The following is a 22,206-nucleotide window of genomic DNA, read 5'->3' on the forward strand; positions in this document are numbered from 1 at the left end:
CAGAGGGCAGCGTATTTTTTTTTTTTTGTAAAATAATAGAAAGTAAACACCACGAACCTTGATTTCCTTTCAACCATTTATCTGTTGTATCATATGAGTTATATTTTTATATATATATGTGATCTACAACTATCGTAACACAGCACGAGGCAAATTAACTTTCTGCCGAAGAGAAGAAACTCATGGCAGAACTCAATGCTGTTCCTGATAAGCCATTTAAAAATCAGAATTAGTGTAAAAGAGCAAGCATAAGACAATATCTCTTCTATGTCGCTGAAGTATTTGGCTAGATGTCGGACATTTTCAAAGACGTCCATCATGGTTTCCTTCACAAAAGTTTCAAGCTTATCTTTAAATATCACTCCATTAATTACGCCCTACAATATGCATAGAAATTTAGATATATGAGAGCAAAGTTTTAAAATAGTGGGATATTAATTTGACTGGGTAATTTGTAACTTGAAAGAACAATTCACATTATCAACTTGTGGCATTTTCTATGTAGGGTAATTGAGCTTATTGTGTTTACTTACTTTTAAATTAACTTAGGAAATTAACTATTTTTTGTTGGGAACTAAACATACAAGATCATTTACCATTTTCAATTGAAAGCATCCCAAAGTTATGAACAGAATAAATGAAAATGGTAGACTCAATGTATAAAATGTAACTTACAGTACTGTGTACTATCAATATTTTATGTATTGCACATTATAAAGTTTATAACCTATCAAATATTTTAAAGATCTTCAAAGTGTTAGCTTTTAACACTAAGATCCTTCCCAAGATGCTAATGCCTATTACTGTAACATTGTTTATGGCCTAAGTGATTATATTAGTTATAAAGAGATTTTCTCATATTTATGTCTCAATCTTTCTTTTAGAATTTATATTAATTAAGCTGAAATCTGGTATTAATCAATTTATTCATATTTTGCCTATAAATTTCAGGAGATATTCTACAGTTAAGAATTCTCAAATATTTTTTTTTTTACAAGCAAATCCCTATGGCAAAAGAAAGCAAGAATTAATAGTAGTTAATCCTTCCTAGTGCTTGTGTGCAGGGGGAGCAGAGTGAAAGACGACTACTGCTGTGCTAATTTCCATTACTCCAGCTGTTAACCAGATGTTCAAAACAAGTAACTGCCATGGAATGGTTTTCTAAATTATTTTCTTAATCTGTTAAATTATGCAAATTTTAGAATATTTTTAGTCTTACACCCAAAGTCCATGTACATACTAAGCATGATAGAAGGATTTTGGAGTTATTCAAATATAATCACTTTTTGCAATGACAAAGTATAAAAATAATTGGTATTGTGGCTGACAGAATTTGAGTGTGTTTGCATGTGTTGTATATAATGTCATGTTTATAGGGGACCATATATTAAAATCAATAAAAATTTACTAATAGGAGAACACATATGCTAGGCTAGCATATATTAGTAAAGAAAACAATAAATAAAGAAGAAATGAAACAAAACCATCAAATTTCTCATGGGGTCCTCAGATAATAGTTTTAAAGTTTTATCATTTGGGGGCAGGGGGCTGACTGCTACTGATCTAAATAAAGTAGAATTATTTCTTCTTGAAATAAATGAAGGGGTTCTTTGTAAGAAGAAAAATTATGGCCTTGATTACATCTTCTCAGGAAACACCACAAAGTACTGGATCGTTACCACTAAAAAATTTGGTTTGAGGGCCGGGGATTTAGCTCAGCGGTTCAGTGGCCTGCCTTGCAAGCGCAAGGACCCAAGTTCAATGCCCAGTACCAAAAAAAAAAAAGAATTTGGTTTGCATCTGCTCAATTCTCAATAATTGTTGCTACAACTAAGGAAATTCCACAAACAATTATTTTAGTAAGAAGAGATCAGGATTTTGGTTTTTATCCTATTATAAAATTACTTTCAGTGGACAGGCAAATAGAAATTGAGCATTAAAAAAAAGATAAATTATTTTAAAGACAAAAATTAAATATTCCTTGAACTAAGGATTGAACTTTTCACCTCTCATATGTATATATATGGCCTATGTTCTGGTATTAAAGATGTTTAATCTAACTATACCCTATATTTGTCTAATATAAATGACACCTTCCCAACTTAAAATCATTAACTTACACAAGAAAAGATAATTATAATTCTAGCTTTATTTTGATCTTCTATAATCATAATTACAGAAAAGATTAAGCACCTAGTTGCATTAATGCGGTGCTAAGTGAAGTTCAAAGCAATTAAACTACAAAGCATTTAACATCTATGCCCCTATAACCTAAGGTGTTCAGAATTTTCCATAACAATACGTTAAAAATAGACTACATTTATAGCTAAATGCATATTTACATTAATGGAAAATGTGACAATTCAAAAATTTTATATTAATAAGGTATTTCAAAAGCTTGCATGTCTTACAGCAGGTTAAAAATCAATAAGCCAATTTTAATCACTTGGAGATTTCTGAGAGAAATGAAATTGAAGACTGAACAATGGACTTGGGTAAAGCGGAAAGCACCAATATTATTGAGAATGCAGGCAGCCTACAAGTTGGAAAACACTAAAAATTGGAAGAAGCATTAACAGAGACTGTAATAAAACTTCACTGTATTTTAAAACATTCCACAGTTACAAAGGATTACACTAGTTGAGTGCCTTCGAATTATTGAAAAATACTAGATTTCATCTATGTTTACAGAGTGGTGGCACAGGGTAAGGGTAACGAGCACAAGCTTGAACTCCAGTGTCCCCTTCTCAACATAACTCTGGGCAAGGCATTTAACCTCCCTGTGTCTCAGGTATTTCATCTGGAAGAGGAAAGTTTTAATAGGCATCTCATGAGGCTCTTCAGGAAGACTTAAAGAGGTAGCAACTAAAATTGTGGGGACATAAAGGAAAAGATTCACTGGTATTGTCAAAATACAATGCAAAGAAAAATAAATAAAAATTATAGGTTATCTGGTTTTTATTCCCACTTGGAGTCTCTCTAAAAGATCTAGCATACATGGCGAATGTCCGTTACTAGATTACTAAAGTAGACATTCCTCACTGATGACAGTTTAACACAGAAGTTTATTACAAAGGCGTTAAACTGTGCAAGCCAGCTGTAGTAAGTTATAGTTAGTCAATATAAATATAGTGATATGCCTCAATTAAGCAACATGTTTTTAAAATCTAAATAAAGTTCTATCTATTAATATTCCTTCACATTTCAAAAGCTCAAAACTGAGTGATTGTTTTTTTGAAAAATGCCTCCAAGTAGTCATATTTACCAACATTTCAAAAGCTGAGTATCTTACTTGTAAAGTCAGGGTAGTTGTATTCTCATTACATTGCACCGAATTTGCTGAGCGATCTAACTAGAACAGCACAGCTGGCTCTAAAATACTCAACCCATGACCTGAAGAGGAGGACATATTCCTGTTTGTTGCCTTTCCAGGAACGATACAAAACACTCCATGAAATGAAGAAACCCAATCTACATGTTTCCATATTTCAGTATGTTTGTAATTTACCAAAGTTGTATTACTTTATGATTGACATTTAATTTGTAATGCATTGATATAACAAAAAGATGTTTATTTATAGGTAGTCTTTTCTTCCTAAGGAATATAAAAGGTTCTGTAAAATTACTATCTCTCCCAGTCTCTTTTAACACTTAGGACAAATCCTCCAGGAGTTTATCTATATTCATTCTCCTCTAATACTAACACTTGACTCCAGGAACCAAAAGAAAAGAAGGGATGTGCTTATTTTTAAGATGCTTTTCTGATTGATGTAAGAAGTTTACTATGATGTCATTCATTAAGTTTCCAATCTTCATCTACAGATGGTGAAAGCTGAAAGTGAATAAAATGGAGGTCATTAGACTGCATTCGCTTTGGGCAGCCCGAAACTGTAGGTTTGAATTACTTTTTTAAAAAACTTAAGAGAACTGCCCAATTCGTATTATTCATACATTACTTTTAAATATTTTTGTGTCTAATTTTTTTAAAGAAATTGAACAGGTGATCTCTACAAATGAAGAAAATGTGATTCACAATTATCACAAATCCCAAAGTTGGTGGAAGGGGTATAAATGAAACTTTGAAACGTTTCATCATTAAGCACAAATTCTTATTATTTTCATTAATACAGAAAACAAAAACAAAAGAAATGTTCTTCAACAATAAAAGATGAGAATCTTAATAACGTCAAGCCCAGCAAACCATTCAAAATTTTGTATTTATTATCAGAGGCCAGGGCCATTATTTTCCATATATGTACATGCCAATGAACCACGCTAACCTGCCATCAACTTTATAACTTATGTTGGCAACAATAATAAATAATTCAGACAACATTCTTGATACTACTTTACATTTTCTACATAGTTTTCATACATATTATCACTTTACTTTCCATACAATCCAGTGAGTTATAGAGAGTCATTTTTGTCTTTAGAACTGCAAGTGAGAGAAAATAATTTCTAAGACAAGTGACTTGTCCAAAGTTGCTCAAGCAGTAATGGTAAAATCTCACCCAGAAGGCAGCTGTTTAGTTTTCTAATTCAAGAACTCTTATAAATGCAAAAGACTTTCAAGAGTTAAAAAAAAAAAAACTAACATCCTCTAAGTCTCTTGTTTGTAATATCCAAAAGTAAAAGTTTCATGAAATTGAAATTAAAAAAGAACAAACTTTCAGAAATGGAATATGGTTTTATGTTGTATTGCCATTTTCCTACATAAAGCCTAAAAACAAATGTTAAAAAGGAGGCAGTAGGTAGGAGATTTTTCAAGGGAAACTGAATCTGCTTAAAAGGAAAAAGAAATTTTTGGTACACCAAACATAAATGCTTCAGGTTAACATGTATACTAATCCTTGGAAAAAAATCAGAATGCAGATTTTCAACATGATATAAGCAATACAATGTAAATCCATTTAAAAACTAACATCATCAAGAAAGGTCTAGAGCCAGGGACAATACCCTTTTAAAGAGGAAGGCCCGATCTGTACCCCCAAACCCACATACTGGCAGAGTTCTTTTTTTTGGTACCGGGGATCGAACTCAGGTCCTTGTGCTTGTGAGTCAGGCAGTGGAACCACTGAGCAAAATCCCCAGCCTCAAACCCACTTATTTATCACCAAGTAAGCCTGAACAATGAGATTTTAGTTGAGAAAAAAAAAAAAAAAGAAAAAAGAAACTCATATGTTATGAACACCCTTGGTTTTAAAAGAAAACGTGTACCTTCAGTTTACCACCACCGCGGTAAACCAAACAGACATACACACTGTCGGGAATATACCCAGAAAACGGAGTGGCCTAAGTGGCCAAGTATCAACAAGTATCTCCGACAAGTTCATTTTGAAAGGAAAAAGTGTTGTGAAAATTATACATTCTTTAAATGAGTAGTGAATACACACACACACACACACACACACACACATCAACTTAACTCGTACTGTTATTCTCAGGAATGAAATTATTTGGATTGAGGTAGGGAATGTTTAAAAAATGAGTTTCTGTAGCTCAAAGAATCCAGGGGATATTTTAATTTCTTAGAGGTCCATTAAATACTTTTTATTGTGGGGCCAGGGATTTGCCTCAGTTCCGCCGCCTGCCTCGCAAGTGCAAAGGCCCTAGCTCAATCCCTGGTACAAAAAACAAAAGCAAAAAAAAATTTTATTGTGGAGAAAAAACTTTATTTGTTGTACTAAAAATATCTAATTCAGTGAAGTATTCTAAATTACCCAGTTAATGAGATTTAACATTCACTGAGATCATTCTACACAGCCCCAGGCACTGATGGACCCTGTGTATGAGTGTCCTAGTGTCTTACATGCATTACCTCATTCAATCTCCAAATTTCCTCACTAAAACCATCACCTCTTTGCAGCGAGGGCTAATCGCTGAATTAGTGAGGAGTTCGTAACATTCTAAAGGACACAGAGCTAAACATGGTGAACTGGGATTTGAACCTAGGAATTCTGATTTTTACCAATGATGGCATGTGTCCTACAGCAATGTTTTTCTTACATTAAATTAACTTCCAGAAGGAAATATCTAAGACCTAAAACTGAATTTCTAGCTGTTGTGTGTGTGTAGAATCTGGTACATAATAAAGTTCCTAAGTAACAGTCAATGATTAAAGAATTTGGGACTGACTTGTTATAACATTACATATGTAATTTCTTTCAAAATGAAAAAGTGAATTGATCTTTTTTCAAATTGATACTTGTTGCCCACTTCTACAAATTTACTTGATAAATAAGTTATTCTTAAATTATCAGCAAATCTTGAATTTCCAAGGAGATACACAGACTATTACTCTGGATACATTTATTAAAGACTTTGAATGAATTTTCAAATAAGAAGACTTAAAGTTTAAGGCTTCCACACCAAAAAGTAGATTTATTTTTGCATTCCAACAGTCTTCTCCTAAGTCCACCCTGCTTAATGTATATTTAGTAGTTAGCATATGCAGTCTAATAGGTAATATTCTCAGACTATTGAAAAATGTTTGCCTTTTCATATTTCCTACATATGTAACACATTTAATGCGAAATAGTCGTGAACACATGTCCCCGCGTGTGTCACATGTGCATGTTACTTTTCATAGGTATTTGTGGGAATGAAACAAAATGTTCCCTTCATGCTTGAATTTTTTTCAGAATATGTAAGGGAAAAAACCCAAAGTATCTGTTTTCTCTTTTAAATTCTCATTTGCTCAACGGCTTCTGTACACTTCCTTGACTCCTGGAGCGTGTCTCTTATAATTAATGAGCATATCACCACCTCAACTTCTGGAGAATAGGAAAAGCAAGAAAATTAATGGAAGGCGCAGCCCCCCAGAACAAAGCCTGTCAGCACGCCACCGACACTGGGAAGAATTTCCTCCCCAGTCAAAGTGTGCAGCAGCCTGCTTTTTCCCGCCTGCCTCTCAGGAGAGGTAAGAATACTTCTCTGACAAAAGCCCACCTACTCCAGAGGAGGTTAATTATTGCTGCATAATTAACCTCACAAGAAAATTGTTAGGATTAGCGAAGCAGCGCTTACTAAGCGATTACAAGCTTCCCATGAACTACTACAGAGGTACCTGTTTACAGAAGAAGAGATGCGTGTTGGTAACAGCTTCTGTGGAAATTATTTCAAGGTCTAATCTACAGATCAATGCTTATAAATCCTAGTCTGTGTGTACAAAAGCAAAAGCATCAAGGAGAATACTGGAGGAGAAAGGGAACCGAGAAGGAAAAAGGTAGAAATGAAAAAGGATGGTGGGCAGAAAGAGAGGACAGACGACCAAGCTGGCCTTTCAGCAAGAGCTGCCTTGCTGAGATGCAAGTCTTCCACTTCCGGGACAAGCGCGACTCATCGAAGGACCAGCACACCTACTCGCTAATTTCAGCTTTAAAATATTGACAACCTCAAGGGACTTTTAGAACAGACGTTGAAAGAATGCTCCATTACAAATACAAGACTCGTGGCAATTTTGTGATGAATTTTACCGAGACTAACACAAGAACATGGAGGTGGCCGCAGAGTGCTGCTCACAGGAAGTTCAAACAGCCGCGTCTGAAGGGCAGTGCTGCAGTCCACGCGTGAGCCCCGGCCTCACCAACACGGGGTCATCGCCACGGCCCGCCCACGTCCCAGGGCCCCCGCGGAGAAGCCGTCAACACCGCCAAGCACCTCTGGCTGGGGTCCCATCCTCACCCTCCCGTCTCACCTGCCCTGGATGTAACCAGAGAGCTGAAGCTAAGGGTGCGAACAAAGCCCAGAATGACTTAAAACAGGAGAGCTACTCCCTGCTCACACTCAGCGACTACCGCAGACCGACAGAGGGTCTTTCTCAATAGGGCCACCCAACAGCAGCGGCTGGCCGAGGACCCCCGTATCTCGGATGCAGGTGTCAGTGCCGGGAATGGAGAACCCGTCCGGGTGTCACTGCAGCGATGACACGACCATGTCAGCCATGTCCCTGCTGCTCACCGGCGGACGTCACTCGCAGACACAACAGAACCCGCAGTGGGCCAGGGACACGATTCCCGCAAGCGCTACGCAGAACAACACGAGCCTTGAACCTTTTTGGAGAAGAGCAGAAAGGACACAGCCGTTATCCGCTTGCATCGACAGGATGTCAGCCGGAACACGCTCTCTGCTGTTTTGGGGAGACGTCTTCGGTCAGTATCCACCGTAGGTACTTTAATTCCAGGAGAATTAAAACTAACTTTCATTGGCTAATAGCTTTTTATTTCTAAGAAGCTTGGCATCTGCAAATGAACTACTGAGCATTATCAAAACAATAAATAAAAGAGACAGGATGAATGCAGCCCACATGTCATACATTTATAAAGATATTTAAAAATAGAGCCTCTGACGAGCAATGAAAGAGTTAAGATGATTTTAAGTGAGTACTCGTATTAATGTAGGAAAATCAGTACACAGGCAAGAGAGCGGGGGCCGTTCCTCGTGTCCCCTCGGAGCCGCAGGACCAGCCAGCTCGGGTGAGCGCTGGATAACACCGATGCCGGCCGAGGTGGACAAGGAGCGGGGAGCTCCCCGGGAAGGGGAAGGGCTGCGCCAAGGGCCAGGTCCAGGCCAAGCCCAGCGCCCTGGACGTGAAGCGGGACAGACGATGAAGGAAAACGCATCGAGCGCAGATGACTGGGCCGCAGGGTCCAGACCAACCATGGATTTTGTTCTGAGCAACGCACAGTAAAAACAACAGTTCTTACATGTTCTTGGTGATCATAACACTGGAAACGCATAGTTTCTCGAAGAAGGACTGTAACAGTAGTTTTACATAGCGTCATATAGTGATTTATAGTTCTACGGTCATTTTTTAAGCAGTTGCCTCTTGGACCAACACAAGAAAAACTAATTAGGTTGGGTTCTAGGCATCCTAAGGGCTTCAAGCAAAGCAGTTCTTCTTAAATTTAATTTAAATTTTTATAAACTCTTGCATATTGACTTTTCCGGACAGAGAGGAAAACAAGGGTTTTCCACAGCACAGAGGGAACCAACTGTATTATTTCATGCCCTCCTATTTATTCATTTCCTTTGCCTAACTCTGTTCTTAACTGTGTGATGGATCAATTTCTACTTTGCCCCTGAACTCCCATTGCTCTATTTTTGTGGTTTCTGTGGTCTCAGAGTGCAGAGCCCAGAGACAAGACACGTATAATATTTATTGTGCCTGCAATTCATTCATACCCTTTGTAGCCAATTAAACACCAAAATACAATCATCAGAAAATTCCAAGGAAACCACTAAAAGGAAAGAAGCCAATATCGTAAGAGCAGATGTTTAAATATTCTACAAGCTAAGTTATTAAAAGGCTCTTATTTGGTGCAAATCAAAGGCCGCTTCTCCGCAGCTGTTGGCATCAACCTGTTTGAAAGTAAAACTTAATGAAAAATGAAAAAGGCCCGGCAATTGTTAATTTCTTAGTCATCGCTTAAAGTATACATTGCTTGTCTTTTAAGTTATAAAAACGTAGGTCAGCCGAAGAGAGCTGATTGCAGGCTGGCATATCTATAAAGCAAGCTGAGCTCTCCAGGGGCCCAAATAAACTAGAATTTCTGGGTCTACTGGGCAGACGCAGATCTCTGAAAGGTTGCCAGACTTGTGTCAGAAATGCGATATAAAGTAAACAGGTTTTTGTCTTCCAAGGTGCCCTCTTTTCTACAGCACAATTATAGCAAAGAGGAAATATAAGAAGTAATATTTTCAAAATGCCCAGTATACACTCAACATTTGTTATATGTTGCCAATTCAAAACCATCATAATGCTGTGTTTCAAAATAAGTTCAGAAAAGGTCAGTCTTCTTTTATTTTTCCTGGCAGTTCTTTTCCTCACAAGCTCAGTTCTTGATATGAAAGGCGACAAATGGATAAAAAAAAAAAAGAAAAGGTTTTAAAAATGTAATTTTTTTCATGAAACTATAAGGGCAACTTAGCTACCTTGATCCTTTCTCAAAATGAAACAGAGTGAAAGTTCTGTTCGTGTGTGTGTGTGTGTGTGTGTGTGTGTGTGTTATTGTTTTTATTTTGCTTTCCAAGGTATAAAACTTAAGTCAGCAAGTGCAATTCTATTTCCATTTTAATAATGATATAAAATTAGAACAAAATCGTCATCTGTCTGGAGTTTTTATGTTTTATTTGGGAGCCCGGAAGTTACTTGCTTTTTCTTGCCAACCACACAAATATTCCTTTGAATCTCCAGGGAAGTGATAACTCATGTTAACATTCTAAAAATTATATATGATGTATCTGAAGTTAGACAATCAACCCTCCAACAGATAAATATAGAAAAAATTTGTGGAGAGTTAACACTCAGAATCTAAATACTAAGTTGTGACTAAAAATACATTTCATTTGAGCTAAAAAGGTGATCAATTGATTTTAATTTTCACTAATTCTTTAAAGTGTTATTACATAATTATTAATTTTTCTGCTCAATTGGACTGGTCCTTGTGCCAATCTCTAAAACGGTTCATTGTCCTATTAGAATTTTAGCACATTAAATAAGAAGATGAAAGTTTGGAACACTGGTTCCAGATCAACCTCACCGGTAATCAGAAACCGCCTCGTTACTATACCTATATACCTCTTTCACACAAAGTTTCAGGAAGAAGCAGATGGTAGTCAATTTCACTGTGTCAGTGTGAGCAGAAAGTAGGCACCCGTCATGCTATTTCAGCACCAAGGCTAGAAACCGTGGGCAGCCAGCCCTCTGCAGGGGCCAAAGGATGAAGGAGCAAGCCAGGGGAGCCTGAAGGGGCAAGGCACACATGGCGGGGGCAGCAGGGAGACAGAGGGACAGACAGCCTGGCCTGGCTTTGTCCCACCCTCAATGGCCATTTTACAGGGTATCAAGAAAACCGTGAAATGTAAGACTTATTTCTCCAAACACCGATTTCCCTTCACTAATCTAGTATAAATCCAAGATATATGATCAATGTAGGCTAACTGAAACTGAACGGAGTACTCTAAATAAAATGAGCTTAGATTTTAAAAAGTAGTCTGTTGAGGCCTGCATCTCATTTATGAAAATAATTTATACCACAAAGAACAATAACCTAGTGAATGAACGCTAATTTGTAGGCTACTCTGCACTAGTAGCATAACAAAGTATTCTTGGAGTATTATCCTGGCTGCACACTTGATAATGAAAACAAGAAGACGAGACCTACCAAAGAAGTCTATCAAACGTCTGTGCCTCTTGCATTAATGAATTATCTTTGAATGTGAATTCCAAAAACACTTGTGTTCAGATGAAACAAAGCTCAGATAGATATGTGAAGACTGATGATCTATAAATCAGTTAAAATTGGAACTAGATAATGTTGAAAGATCCTTACAAATCTGTGAATTTATGATTCAAATTCAAGTGCTCTAAAAACAAAAAGAGAAAATCCTATGGCTATCATATCTCCAGTTTTCATTTGAAAGGAATATACTTTTTTTTTTTTTTAAAAAAGGAACACCATGGCCTTAAGGGCATTCTGTTTGACAGACGCATTTTAGGGGGATGAATGAAATGTACCTCATACAGTTGTAGCCCACACAGAACAATATGTACTCTAGAGCTTTGCAAACTGCAAGGCATTTCCCACATGTTAGGTATTATTGTAGATTTTTAATTTATGAAATAAACGCTCTGCTTCCTTATTTTCTGAAGGGTGACATGAAGATAAAGATTCTCTTTAAAATGTGTTTTGTTGGGGAACACATTACTACTTTTTAGATATGCAACAGTAAAAATTAATTTTTTAAAGTTTATCAATTTTTTGAAAATCACCTTAAAAGAGCAGAACACTAGAACAAATGCCCTGGGTTTGAATTACCCAGAACAGCCCACTTCTCTGTGACAACACTCTCACCTAAAATACCTCCTGTTGGAAAATAATTTCACTGAGTCCTCTCAACTCCACCATGTCCTTCACAACTTGGACAACGTCTAAGCACACGTAAGTTGCATACTAAAAATTGTAATCCGGTTCTCATACCATTCCCATGCCCAGATATGTTCTACAGCCTCAAACAACTCTCAGTCCCCAAAGAAACTTGCCCTTTTGGAGAAATAATTAGAGAATATTAGATGCAGAATTAGGGTCGCAGGTAAATTGCATCATTTAATATGGTAAGGTCCAAACCATAGCCATTTTATCTTCATATTTGTACAGTGTGCTCCAGGTATAATGGATCTGCCAATAGGGAGCTGGCTTTGGGGAAATGCCCACCAACAAGCATTTGTGACTTCAGGAAAGAATCTATCCACTCAGTCAATTGAGAGATAAGCCGCTGCATACCAATGAGTTTCCTGTGTCTCTGTTACCTGCTGTACTCTCTGTGCAAACTAGAAATACCTTAGTGACTCTAACTGACAGGTAACTAGGTCAGACTCTGCAAGTATGTAAAACTCCTGGGTCATGGCTGAAAAGACAACTGAACACAGAGCAAGTAGTATTTTATGGGGTCTTATGTACAGCATTTGTAATTGTGCTTTAATAACATATCTAAGAACATTTATCTTTAAACGGGTAGTGACAAACTCTTTGGTCTTCTTTTAATATCTGAACATATAAGCCTTGGGAGGACCTTGGGTCTTGTTAATCAGTCATCATTGATCACAGTACAGGGAGAGAAATCCCAGCAAAGTCAATTTTTTTTTCCAAAATGATGTGCTATAGACTAGCATTTAAAGATAATTCTTTTCAAAATAATCTCAAAACATAGTATTCATTTTGTACGATGCAGTAAAGACTAAAATACTTGGAAACAATTTAGCTTAAACAGTTTCACTGCCCATCAATAATGATACCCAAAGCATAGCTTTCCAGGCCTGGAATGACTCTCACACCCCACTACTTGGATCTATTTGATGTATTAGTCATGGTTCCATCAACATGAAGTCCTAGAAATGCTGCTTTTTAAAAATCTAATACAAAACATAGACACAATCATGGGGCTTGATCACCTTGGCTAACTGTCCCAATTTACAGGCTACTTCAAATAATTAAATGACAATCCATATCACTGATTATCAACAGTCTATATATAGTTTATAGCCAATGAAGAAGAACAAAAACAATGTTTCAAAAACTACATTGATTTGAAGAGAATCTGTTACATTAATATACAAAAATAAAATCTAAAAGATTGTGTAAAATCAACCAGACACCCTAAATACCAAACGATTATTGGAAATGTAAAGCATAGATTTAAACAAATGAAGGCTTCATACAGAAATATTATTAGCAGTATTTTTTGTTTGTTTGTTTGTTTGAGACAGGGTCTCGCTGTATAGTTGAGACTGACCTGGAACTCACTATGTAGCCCAGGCTGGTCTTGAATTCACAGCGATCCTCCTGCCTCAGCCTCCCGAGGGCTGGGATTACAGGCATGGGCCACCACGCCCGGCCAATTGGCAGTATTTTTTGTTTGGTTTTTAAAAAATATTTTTATTGGTACATTTTAGATATACAGTACAGTTACATTCATCATTAGGATCTTTTACCTTTACATGACAGGTCTTGGCTTATTTTTCCCCATTTCCCTAGCCTCCCTCCTCCCCTCCACTCTTCCCTATTTACAAAGACTTTGTTTTCATTTTTTTCCTTTTCACTTATTTTTTATCTTCCCTTCAGCAGTTTAAAAGTTCATGGAAATGTGAAGATTTAGTTCACCCACAAGGCATATGTTGGAAGAGAGCTGCACTCTGAATTGCGGACCTCCTATTTATCGTATTGGAGATCTGCTACACCCTGTACCCCAAAGTAGTTCACTATGAGCAGCATCCCCAAGTTTAAATGTGGTTGTATTATTCAGATTCTCAACTATATTCACATAAAAAGAATGGAAATAGTAATGAGGGAAAACGTTCTTAAAATTTCCAACACAAATTCCCTTTGCTGCTTCTCAAGTTTACACTCATCCAGGAAGAATTTCATGTACCACACATCAAGGCCAAGTTCTCAACAGATTTCCAATCCCTAAAGAAATGATTGTATAACAATGAAGATACCAAAGAAGAATGGAGTTAACTCTTCTACACACGCGTAGCCCCTCACCCAGACACACGCGCACACACACTGAAATCAGGGTCACAAAAGCTTCTCAGCACTTCGTAGCCCAACCCTCAGGCAGCACCGCACAGTGGCCAGGGTCTCTTCTCTTCGCTGCTGGGCTTCCTCCTCCAAACGCAGAAAACTGAAAGTAAAATGGAGCCCGGCCTCGAAGGCGGAAGATTAGTTAAATGGTTAAAACAACAACGACGACATCCGCAACACCGGAAACACACGAAGCTCTGTGCGAACTCAGCTTAACAGTTTTATGTCAATTTTGCCACCCTACACATACGCCATCTTGTCTGGACTATTTTATGATGTACAAATTACAAAGTGAAACACATCATAAGAAAGTGCTAAGAATGCAAAATAGCCGAAACTAACCGGAGCTTTTAAGCAGGGTTATTTGGGTCTATCAAAAGGCGGAGGAGGAGGTTTGAGAGAAAACAGATACCACCCACTCCCTGACCCCCGGAACCCTGCGCCACCCGGACCTGGTTCACACAGCGCTCCACTGGGCAGGGCCCAGCCCGGATCTCCACGCCCAGCTCTGGCACCTGTCAAAGAGGCGTCCAGGGGCGGAGTCATCCTAGGCATTCTTTTCTCGGTGAGTTCAATATGGAACACACCTAGAAAATTTTAACCCTTCTCTGATTTCTTATTAGTTAACTGAATGGAGAAGAAATTTCCGGTCACTGATAGGAATTGAAATATCCCAAACCATTAATTCTAGTTATTTTCTTTTCTTCCTCGATGTCATTTCCTCCTTTGCTTTATATTATTAAGCATTACAAATCTGAGAAGAAACCAGTTATACAGAGTAACAAAGTAGTATTTGAAAGACCAGAGAAAATACAGCTCTGATCTGTAAATCCAGCACATTTTCTTTTTTTGAAAAGCAAGAAAATCTTACTTTTTTAATGAATGCTAATTTCTCACCCAACTGTTGGGTGAGTTTTATAGTAATATACACTAGATTGATTCTAAAGAAAAGAGAATTTGATAAAATTACCTACCACAAAGCATCAATGTATTTGCTACTATTAGGAAATGAGATAAATAAAATCATACCTGAAATAAATGAAATGAAATGAAACCCCTATCCCCACGTTGGAGGAAAGCCAATCTGCACTACAGCTGTGATAAAAACCAGCAGAAACACATGCTGACACAGATGTGCATCCGTGTGCCACACAAAGACGTCTCACTTAAATTTTCATGTGCCAATTAAGACCTATCTATTGTCGATGAAAATATGTTGCCCCTTACCATGCTTTTATTTTATTGAATACTGCAAATATGAGCTATTTCCTAAGATGGCTGGCAAAATTCCAAGATGGTGAAGTGAAAAAATATGGCATTTTACTTGACCAGGTCTACAATTTTAGATATGGAATATTCCTACATACTAACTTATAATTCAAAATCAAGAATAAACAACAGAAGCACTGAAGTGGACGTGTAAATACTCTTCCCCCTTTCCTGGAAAGATACTGTGTATGCTGATCTTCAAATGAGAGAGGAAAGGACTTGGGAAATATTATTACTACACAAGTAATGCAAGGATCAGGAGAGAGAGAAATGAAGACAGAAACTGACCAGATTTGTATCAGTCTTCCTAAATGGCCATCTATGGTAAGTTGCATTTATCAGTAATATTTTAATTAATTATATATTCAGAGTATTTCTCAACGATTTTATTTTTGTTATTTTAAAAACGTTACTAAAGAGAACTTTGACACCAGGCACTGGCATCAATAATACGTTAATGACGGTAGCAATGGAATGAAGGGGAAGTGAAAGGCGCATACTTTTCCAAAGTTATACATTTGTATTTGGCTACAATTTGCTACCGTTCCTGTTGAGATTTGTGTTTGTTCACTTATCATTCATTCCAACCAATATTTACCAAAGCCCTGTTTAGAATGCTGTAGGCTTGCGAAATCCCCACCTTTTGACTCTAACAAGTTGAAGTCTGGTGGAGAGAGATGCGAACAGAGATGGAAACTCACACTGCAAAGTGATAAGTGCTTGGACAGAGTGCGCTGTGTGCAAAGGGCTGCGAAGCCAGAAAGAAGCAGGGCAAACTCTCAGGCTCTGCTTCCTCGATGAGAAACAGATGGGGTGGACGCTCACTCTCTATCGAATAAGGAGTGAGGGATCATGGCAGTCATTTAGCAAGGAAGTCAAATCAAAGGAGCATCAAGAGGAGGCAGAAAAGCAGACCAAAAAGGAAAATGAGGGCAAACAGGGCAAAAGTAGAAGGAATGAGAACAATGAAAGTGATAGTGATGAAAATTCTCCAAGATTATAAATACATGTCCCAAAACGCAAACACACACACACACACACACACACTCACGAGCTCCAGTTTTCCCAGGCACATACTGAGGCTTCCCTTGGGTGGTGGAATATCCAGGACCAGCAGAAGAACAGCAGCGAGACAAATGCGTGTGTTGAGCTGTGCTGGAATCTACACGGGGACCCAACTTCCTTCCCCATAAGCAAAGCCATTGATGCTAGCAGGAAACAAAGATCCCATTAAGACCCATCACATGATTCAGATATCCTGGTGCGGAATTTTTCTGTTCAAGCAATTGTTATTATTTTACTTGCAATGAAATGATAAGGAGTAAGATCTTCTGCCACACTTCCTATCTTAGCTCTGTAGTCAGTCCAAAGGCATCCTTGGGAGAAAAAGGCCCCATCTGTGTATAAACCCTTCAGGCAAACTGCAGGAGATCTGGTGCACAAATGCCCATCTGGGCCCATGCTTGCATCGGAAAACCAGGTAAATACAAATGTTGCTTTAATTTTCTTTAAAAAGTTATTGTATCCATTTTATGTAGATAGGGTTACAAAAACTGCTTCAACTATGACATCATTATTTTAAAAAATTCTTCACGTTTTTCAAACACTTGGCTTTCACAATTTCACATAAAAACTGGCAGGATGATAACTAAGTTTCTATAAACAGGTATCACCCTCAATTATGTCAAATGCGATCCTAGGAATGCCTTTAAATGTACTAAACTTGAGTATTTTAGGAAGCGCCTCCTGCATTTTGTAAGTGTTGGTCTCATTAAAGATAAGCCTTTTCTTCTTGCTACTATGTGGCTGTGAAACTCTTCAGTACATGGATGTACTGTCAAAGAACACTGCAGTAGAAATCCTCCTTCGAAGTGGACGTTCCACTGTTGAGAGTCCCCTGTCTTCGGGTCTCACTGAATGTGGCTGTGTGACTCTGACAGACGCATTCACATAGCCACCATTTCCGCCCCCTCGGCATCTCACAAAACAACACAGCGCTGTGTCTGCTATGTGGGAAGCTCCTCCCTGCAAATCTGGGCCACTTTTCTGTGTCCTGCTGGTGGGAATGCCTTCTACTCAAGACTTCTCCGTCAGTCCTTACCACATGCGTTGAATGGAAGTCAAGACTGCAATTGTTCCCTTGATGATGGACAGGATAGTTGGACCATTTTTCCAGGGGAAATATCAACCCTCACGTAATATACAATACAGGTGAAAATTTTAAAACTTCAATTTAGGAGCCAGATTTCATGTCATCATAGAAAAGATGAAGCTATGCATTAAATTATACATAAGCAGCACAATTAGACATCATCATATACCTCAAGCCCTAGGAAAGTCGTTATATGGTAGTTTATTTGAGATGATATCAAGTAATTCGTTCATAATATTTTATTGATCATTTATGTCAAATATTGAAGATTTACTATACTTTGTATAAATTTGCCTAAATAAGGCTTTTGATTTCCCACATTCCTTTCCTAAAGTGTACCACAGCCAAAGAGGTATTCTTTGCGTGAGGTAAGGAATGCTGTAAATAATAAGATTATCTGTAAGTGCAATACCTACTACCACATCACCGGGCACTACTTCTCAGCTGTGCAACTCACATTAGCTAAACAATTAAACAGCACAAAATCAGAATTCAGAAAATACAGGCTGTGTGATTGCCCTGGTACCTCATCAATTCCTTACTAGGTGAATTCTCTTGTTCAGCTCTACCACACTATATAATTTCAGTGTGATCGCATTGTTGGTTATGAAGATATTTCCCTCACACGCGACAGCAAGCAACACAACTTCTCCCACATGGTTCATACACCTAATGTCCAAACAAACCCCCTCAGTCCCCTCAGAAGGCCGTCCAGCAAAGCTTCCAGAAACCCCACGGCAACTTAACCCTCCTCTGACGGCTACACAGCAAATTCCCTGAAAGTCTCGCCCAGTGCGCACACAATTTTGATTCTGCCTCTTGCTATCTTTCATAAGGAAGGGAATTAAAACTGGATTTGCTTCCACCTTCGTGTGCAGTCCAGCTGATAAGAGAATCTGAGCTGAGAAGAAACATGTGACTAAGTTTTATTAAAACAATAAAACAAACAAACAAACAAAAACTTAGCTTTTGATGTCCATTGCTTTATTAGCCCGCTTGGATCATCCCGTTTTCTGTGTGTACTGTAGCTTCTTATTCTAGGGGACACTAATGAGTTGTAAATGGTGTTAAATACCATCCCTGCAGTCGCAAGTGCTTCTCTGGGAGTTTTACTAGAGAAAAGAACTCCTGTAATTCACAACTACTTTGTTTTTCCTCAGTCACAGCTGTTAGGGAAACCCTGAACTGCAGAAATCGGAGGTTTCCACATTTCTTCCTCTGCCGTTTGCATCCTAACAGGTCTTACCCCCTTCTCCAAGGCTTCCATAACTCCCATCCCCCAAATCTCAGCAGCAGAGACTGCACGGAGCCAGTTAGGCCCCTGCTCCCCTCCCAGGCCCCCCTTACAAAGCCTTGGCTCCCTTTAAAGAAAATCCTCCAACAACGTGTCAATTTTATATTGGCCACAAAGGCAACTTCTGTTGGGGGAAGGGAAGGAAAGGGACAGGAGCTTGGCTGTCCCTTTCCACAGACTGGGATCTTTGTGGCAAGCAGAAAACATTTCCTGCATAAGAAATCAACACACTTGCTGGCTGCAGGGCTGGGCAGCAAGAGCGAATACGCATCAGCTCTTTCCACAAGTGAATGGAGCACAGCCATTAACCTTGCGAGCAGGAAAGTCATTTTCTCAAAATATGTCACCCCTTCTTGCATTATCAACACGATCCACAATCTCAAACCTTCTGATCGCTCCCCCACCACCCGAGGGTTGGGTGAAGGCTACAAATCACCCCAGGACTTTATTTTTCCTCAGCATTTCTGTTGCAGTGTTATGCCTCCCCCCCAGCTAGCGCACCTCTGAGATGTTCCCCCTCCCTCTGTGCCTATCCACGGGGACCAAGAAGATAGCAAACAGACAGACAGACAGACAGACAGACATCCACTTGCCAGGGGCAGACAAGTCTTAAAGGGCCAGTCTGTGTTTTCATTCCGCACCTCACCCCACCACCCCAGTGTGCTGCTCACGTCCCACCCAACAGCCAAAGTCCAGCCTATAACAGGGGGCTCCTATCTTCAGGGGTCAAGAAGTCATCTGGTCCAAACAGGCTTGCTGGTCCTTAGCTTTTGGCCAAGCAGCCTCACCTCCAGGAGGGGACAGGTTAGGGGGCAGGGGGAGGAGACGAAGGGGCTGGGCCCTGCCTGAAGATTAAGGAGGGAGAAATCCACTTCACAGGTGGGGCGTGCAAGGCTACCAAGAGGCTGCAGCCTGAATGAAGGGACCCTCTCCCCTCTCCCCAGCCTCCAGAGCAAACTGGCTTCTTCTCTCTGCAGCTCTTTTTGCTGAATATTTTCCCGCACTTCTGTGGCACCGAGGGCCCAACCCTTGCTCACCTCCCTCACCCAACACCTCCCAACCCTGAACTAGCTTCACACAGCTCTGTCGGTGCGATCACAAACCCGGTGAATCCGAGATGCCAGGCTAGGGGAGCAACCTGAGGCCTAGGGAAAGGAGCAGCAGCCCCCTCTCACCCCTCCTCCCCCGCACAGCCACCAACCACCCCACCCGGCCTCCTCCCGCTCCACGGCCCCTTACCTTCTTTGGGTGGGCGTCTGGCCTCCCTGGTAAGGTTGCAGACTTGTGTGGTTTGCAGCTCCTGGGTCAGGCAGCCCTCAGTTTGCTCATTCAGGGGCAACACCACATTATTTAGCAGAACCAGCGACTGGTCGTCGACGCCCCACTCTCCCAAGTGCTGAGGGCAGGTGCACTTTGTGTACATGATCCCACACGACTCTGTTCTCCCATTTTCTGATTTCAAGCAGCTCTCCAGCCAAGTGCATAGGACATGGCAACCAAACTGGCTTGGGCTCACCTTGTTCAACACCAAAAACTCAAAAAAAGATTTCTGATCTTCCTCCCCTTTTTTCTGTAATCCTGGGAAATCAGTTGGAAATATCCGACGTATCTGAATAAAATTTTTATCATACTGTAGAAAAACAAAAGCATTCTTGGAATTGCAGAGTTGCATTATAGAATGATTCTTTCTTAAAAGATCCTTTATTTTTTCATGGGAAAAATGGTCAAACTGATAAGCCAGCAGGGAAAAGTTAGAGCAGCTAAGGTCCTTTTTGGAAAATTTCAGGTAAATGCTGTATTTGGTTGGATCTGGATTTTCCAGCGTCCAAGTGCAGTTTGTAAAGTTTTTGGGAAACATTTCACTCACAGAATACGATCCATAAATGACTCCCTTCACCAAAGTTGAACACCAGAAGTCTTGGGCAGCATTAAATCCAAACATAACCAGGAGATAGGTGGAAAATATATAAATCAGCAGGTTACGAACAGCCTTCATCCTATGTCATTTGGCCTGTAAAAATGGTAATAAAAGTAAAATACAAGCCAGAGTCTACGCGCATTGAAGAAATAAACTGCCTCCAATATTATAGCCAGCCGTTTTCAAGATTTCAGTAAAAAACCCTTTTTAAAAGAAGGGCAGGTAATTTTTCATTTTATAATGCTGGGAAATTGTCTGTGGCCGTGTGAACAGCGCCCTCACGTGGTCAAATTCTCAACATTCAATTTAAAAAATCATTTAATAGATTAATAGGAATGCCCTAAATTATCCACCAGGACCTCCTCACTTCCGTTATCAATCTATCGAATGAAAAGGGAAGAAAACACGGGGTTTTTAAAACATTATATCCCGAAGGTTAATTGACGCAACGTTTTTAATCAGTTCACGCGAGCATCTCTCCCTCTGTCCTCTGCCTGCAGTCGACAGCATCACACAAAATCTAATCTGATAATCTGGAACAGCTGTCATATTATTTGTTTTCTCTTCAATATGAAAAGTAATTATGATAAATCATAGCCAGAATTCTAAAAGCACAAACGATAATTCGTTCCAGATGGAGCAACCCTCTCCCGAACTCCCCTACTTGCCTTTGCAGGGGCCACCGTGGGAACCGAAGAGAAATTCCTTTGCAAAAACAAGGGCGTTCGTGGGGATTGACAGGATTTTAAAACCGAGCTCTGAGAAAGGACGCAGTGGGGAGACAGACAGGGAAGACCCCTCCTGGAGAGCAGCACCCCGCCGAAACCCGGCGAGGCCCTCCTTCCAATGAGCCGGCCCCTCCGTGTCAGGATCTGTACCCAAAGGCGATGTGAGTGAAAAATCCCAGAGCTGCAGTAACGGATCTGACTGTAGTCTCTTCATTTTTATTTTGGAAATCGGGGTCATTTTATCTCGTTTTTTGCGGTAATTTAAGATTTACATCGGGCACATGACAGATAGCATTTTCTCCCCTAGTGGATTTCAATTATTGAATTGTTCCCTCACAAAAACAGTTCCCAAGCTCTTCTCTTCTCCCCATTTCAATGTATTTGTACTCTGGCCTTGCATAGTAAAGTAGCCCCTGATTATATTTACCTCTGTAAGTTGCTCTCCAAAAATAACTTGAGTATTTTTCAGCTTTACCCTTTAAGAAGTTATCTGTTAGAATAAATGACACTGCTTTTTTTGTTTAGCCTTTGAGCCGATGATGAAAGTGATGCTGAGTAAAATTTAAAATTAACTTCAGGAAAAAAAAATTAACTTCAGCCTGCTGTCTCTTTCAGTCCTCTGCAGACAGACAGAAAGTCAGACAACAGCTCTCCTGGCTTCTCTGCCTGATCCTTTAGGAAGTGTTGGATAAAACCCTCTTCCTACCATTGCATAACACACAGCAACGCATGCACCCCAAACCCAGTGGCTGAAGTCC

The 22,206-nt window shown here is 39.3% G+C and overlaps 1 protein-coding gene across 2 annotated transcripts in view; it reads right to left on the reverse strand.

Annotated features, from left to right (window-relative positions):
* Nucleotides 1-20,813, reverse strand: part of Adgrb3 (adhesion G protein-coupled receptor B3) — a 665,862-nt gene extending 645,049 nt beyond the window's left edge. For both annotated transcript variants that reach the window (XM_010617866.3, XM_010617865.3), the window contains exon 1: nt 20,042-20,813. In XM_010617866.3, the coding sequence (XP_010616168.1) occupies nt 20,042-20,798 (757 nt within the window). In that variant the 5' untranslated portion in view covers nt 20,799-20,813. The remainder of the gene's footprint in view (nt 1-20,041) is intronic.
* Between the last annotated feature and the right edge of the window lie 1,393 nt (nt 20,814-22,206).

Source organism: Fukomys damarensis, unplaced genomic scaffold (assembly GCF_012274545.1).
Source record: "Fukomys damarensis isolate Sample0158 unplaced genomic scaffold, DMR_v1.0_HiC HiC_scaffold_27, whole genome shotgun sequence".
Lineage (NCBI taxonomy): Eukaryota > Metazoa > Chordata > Mammalia > Rodentia > Bathyergidae > Fukomys > Fukomys damarensis.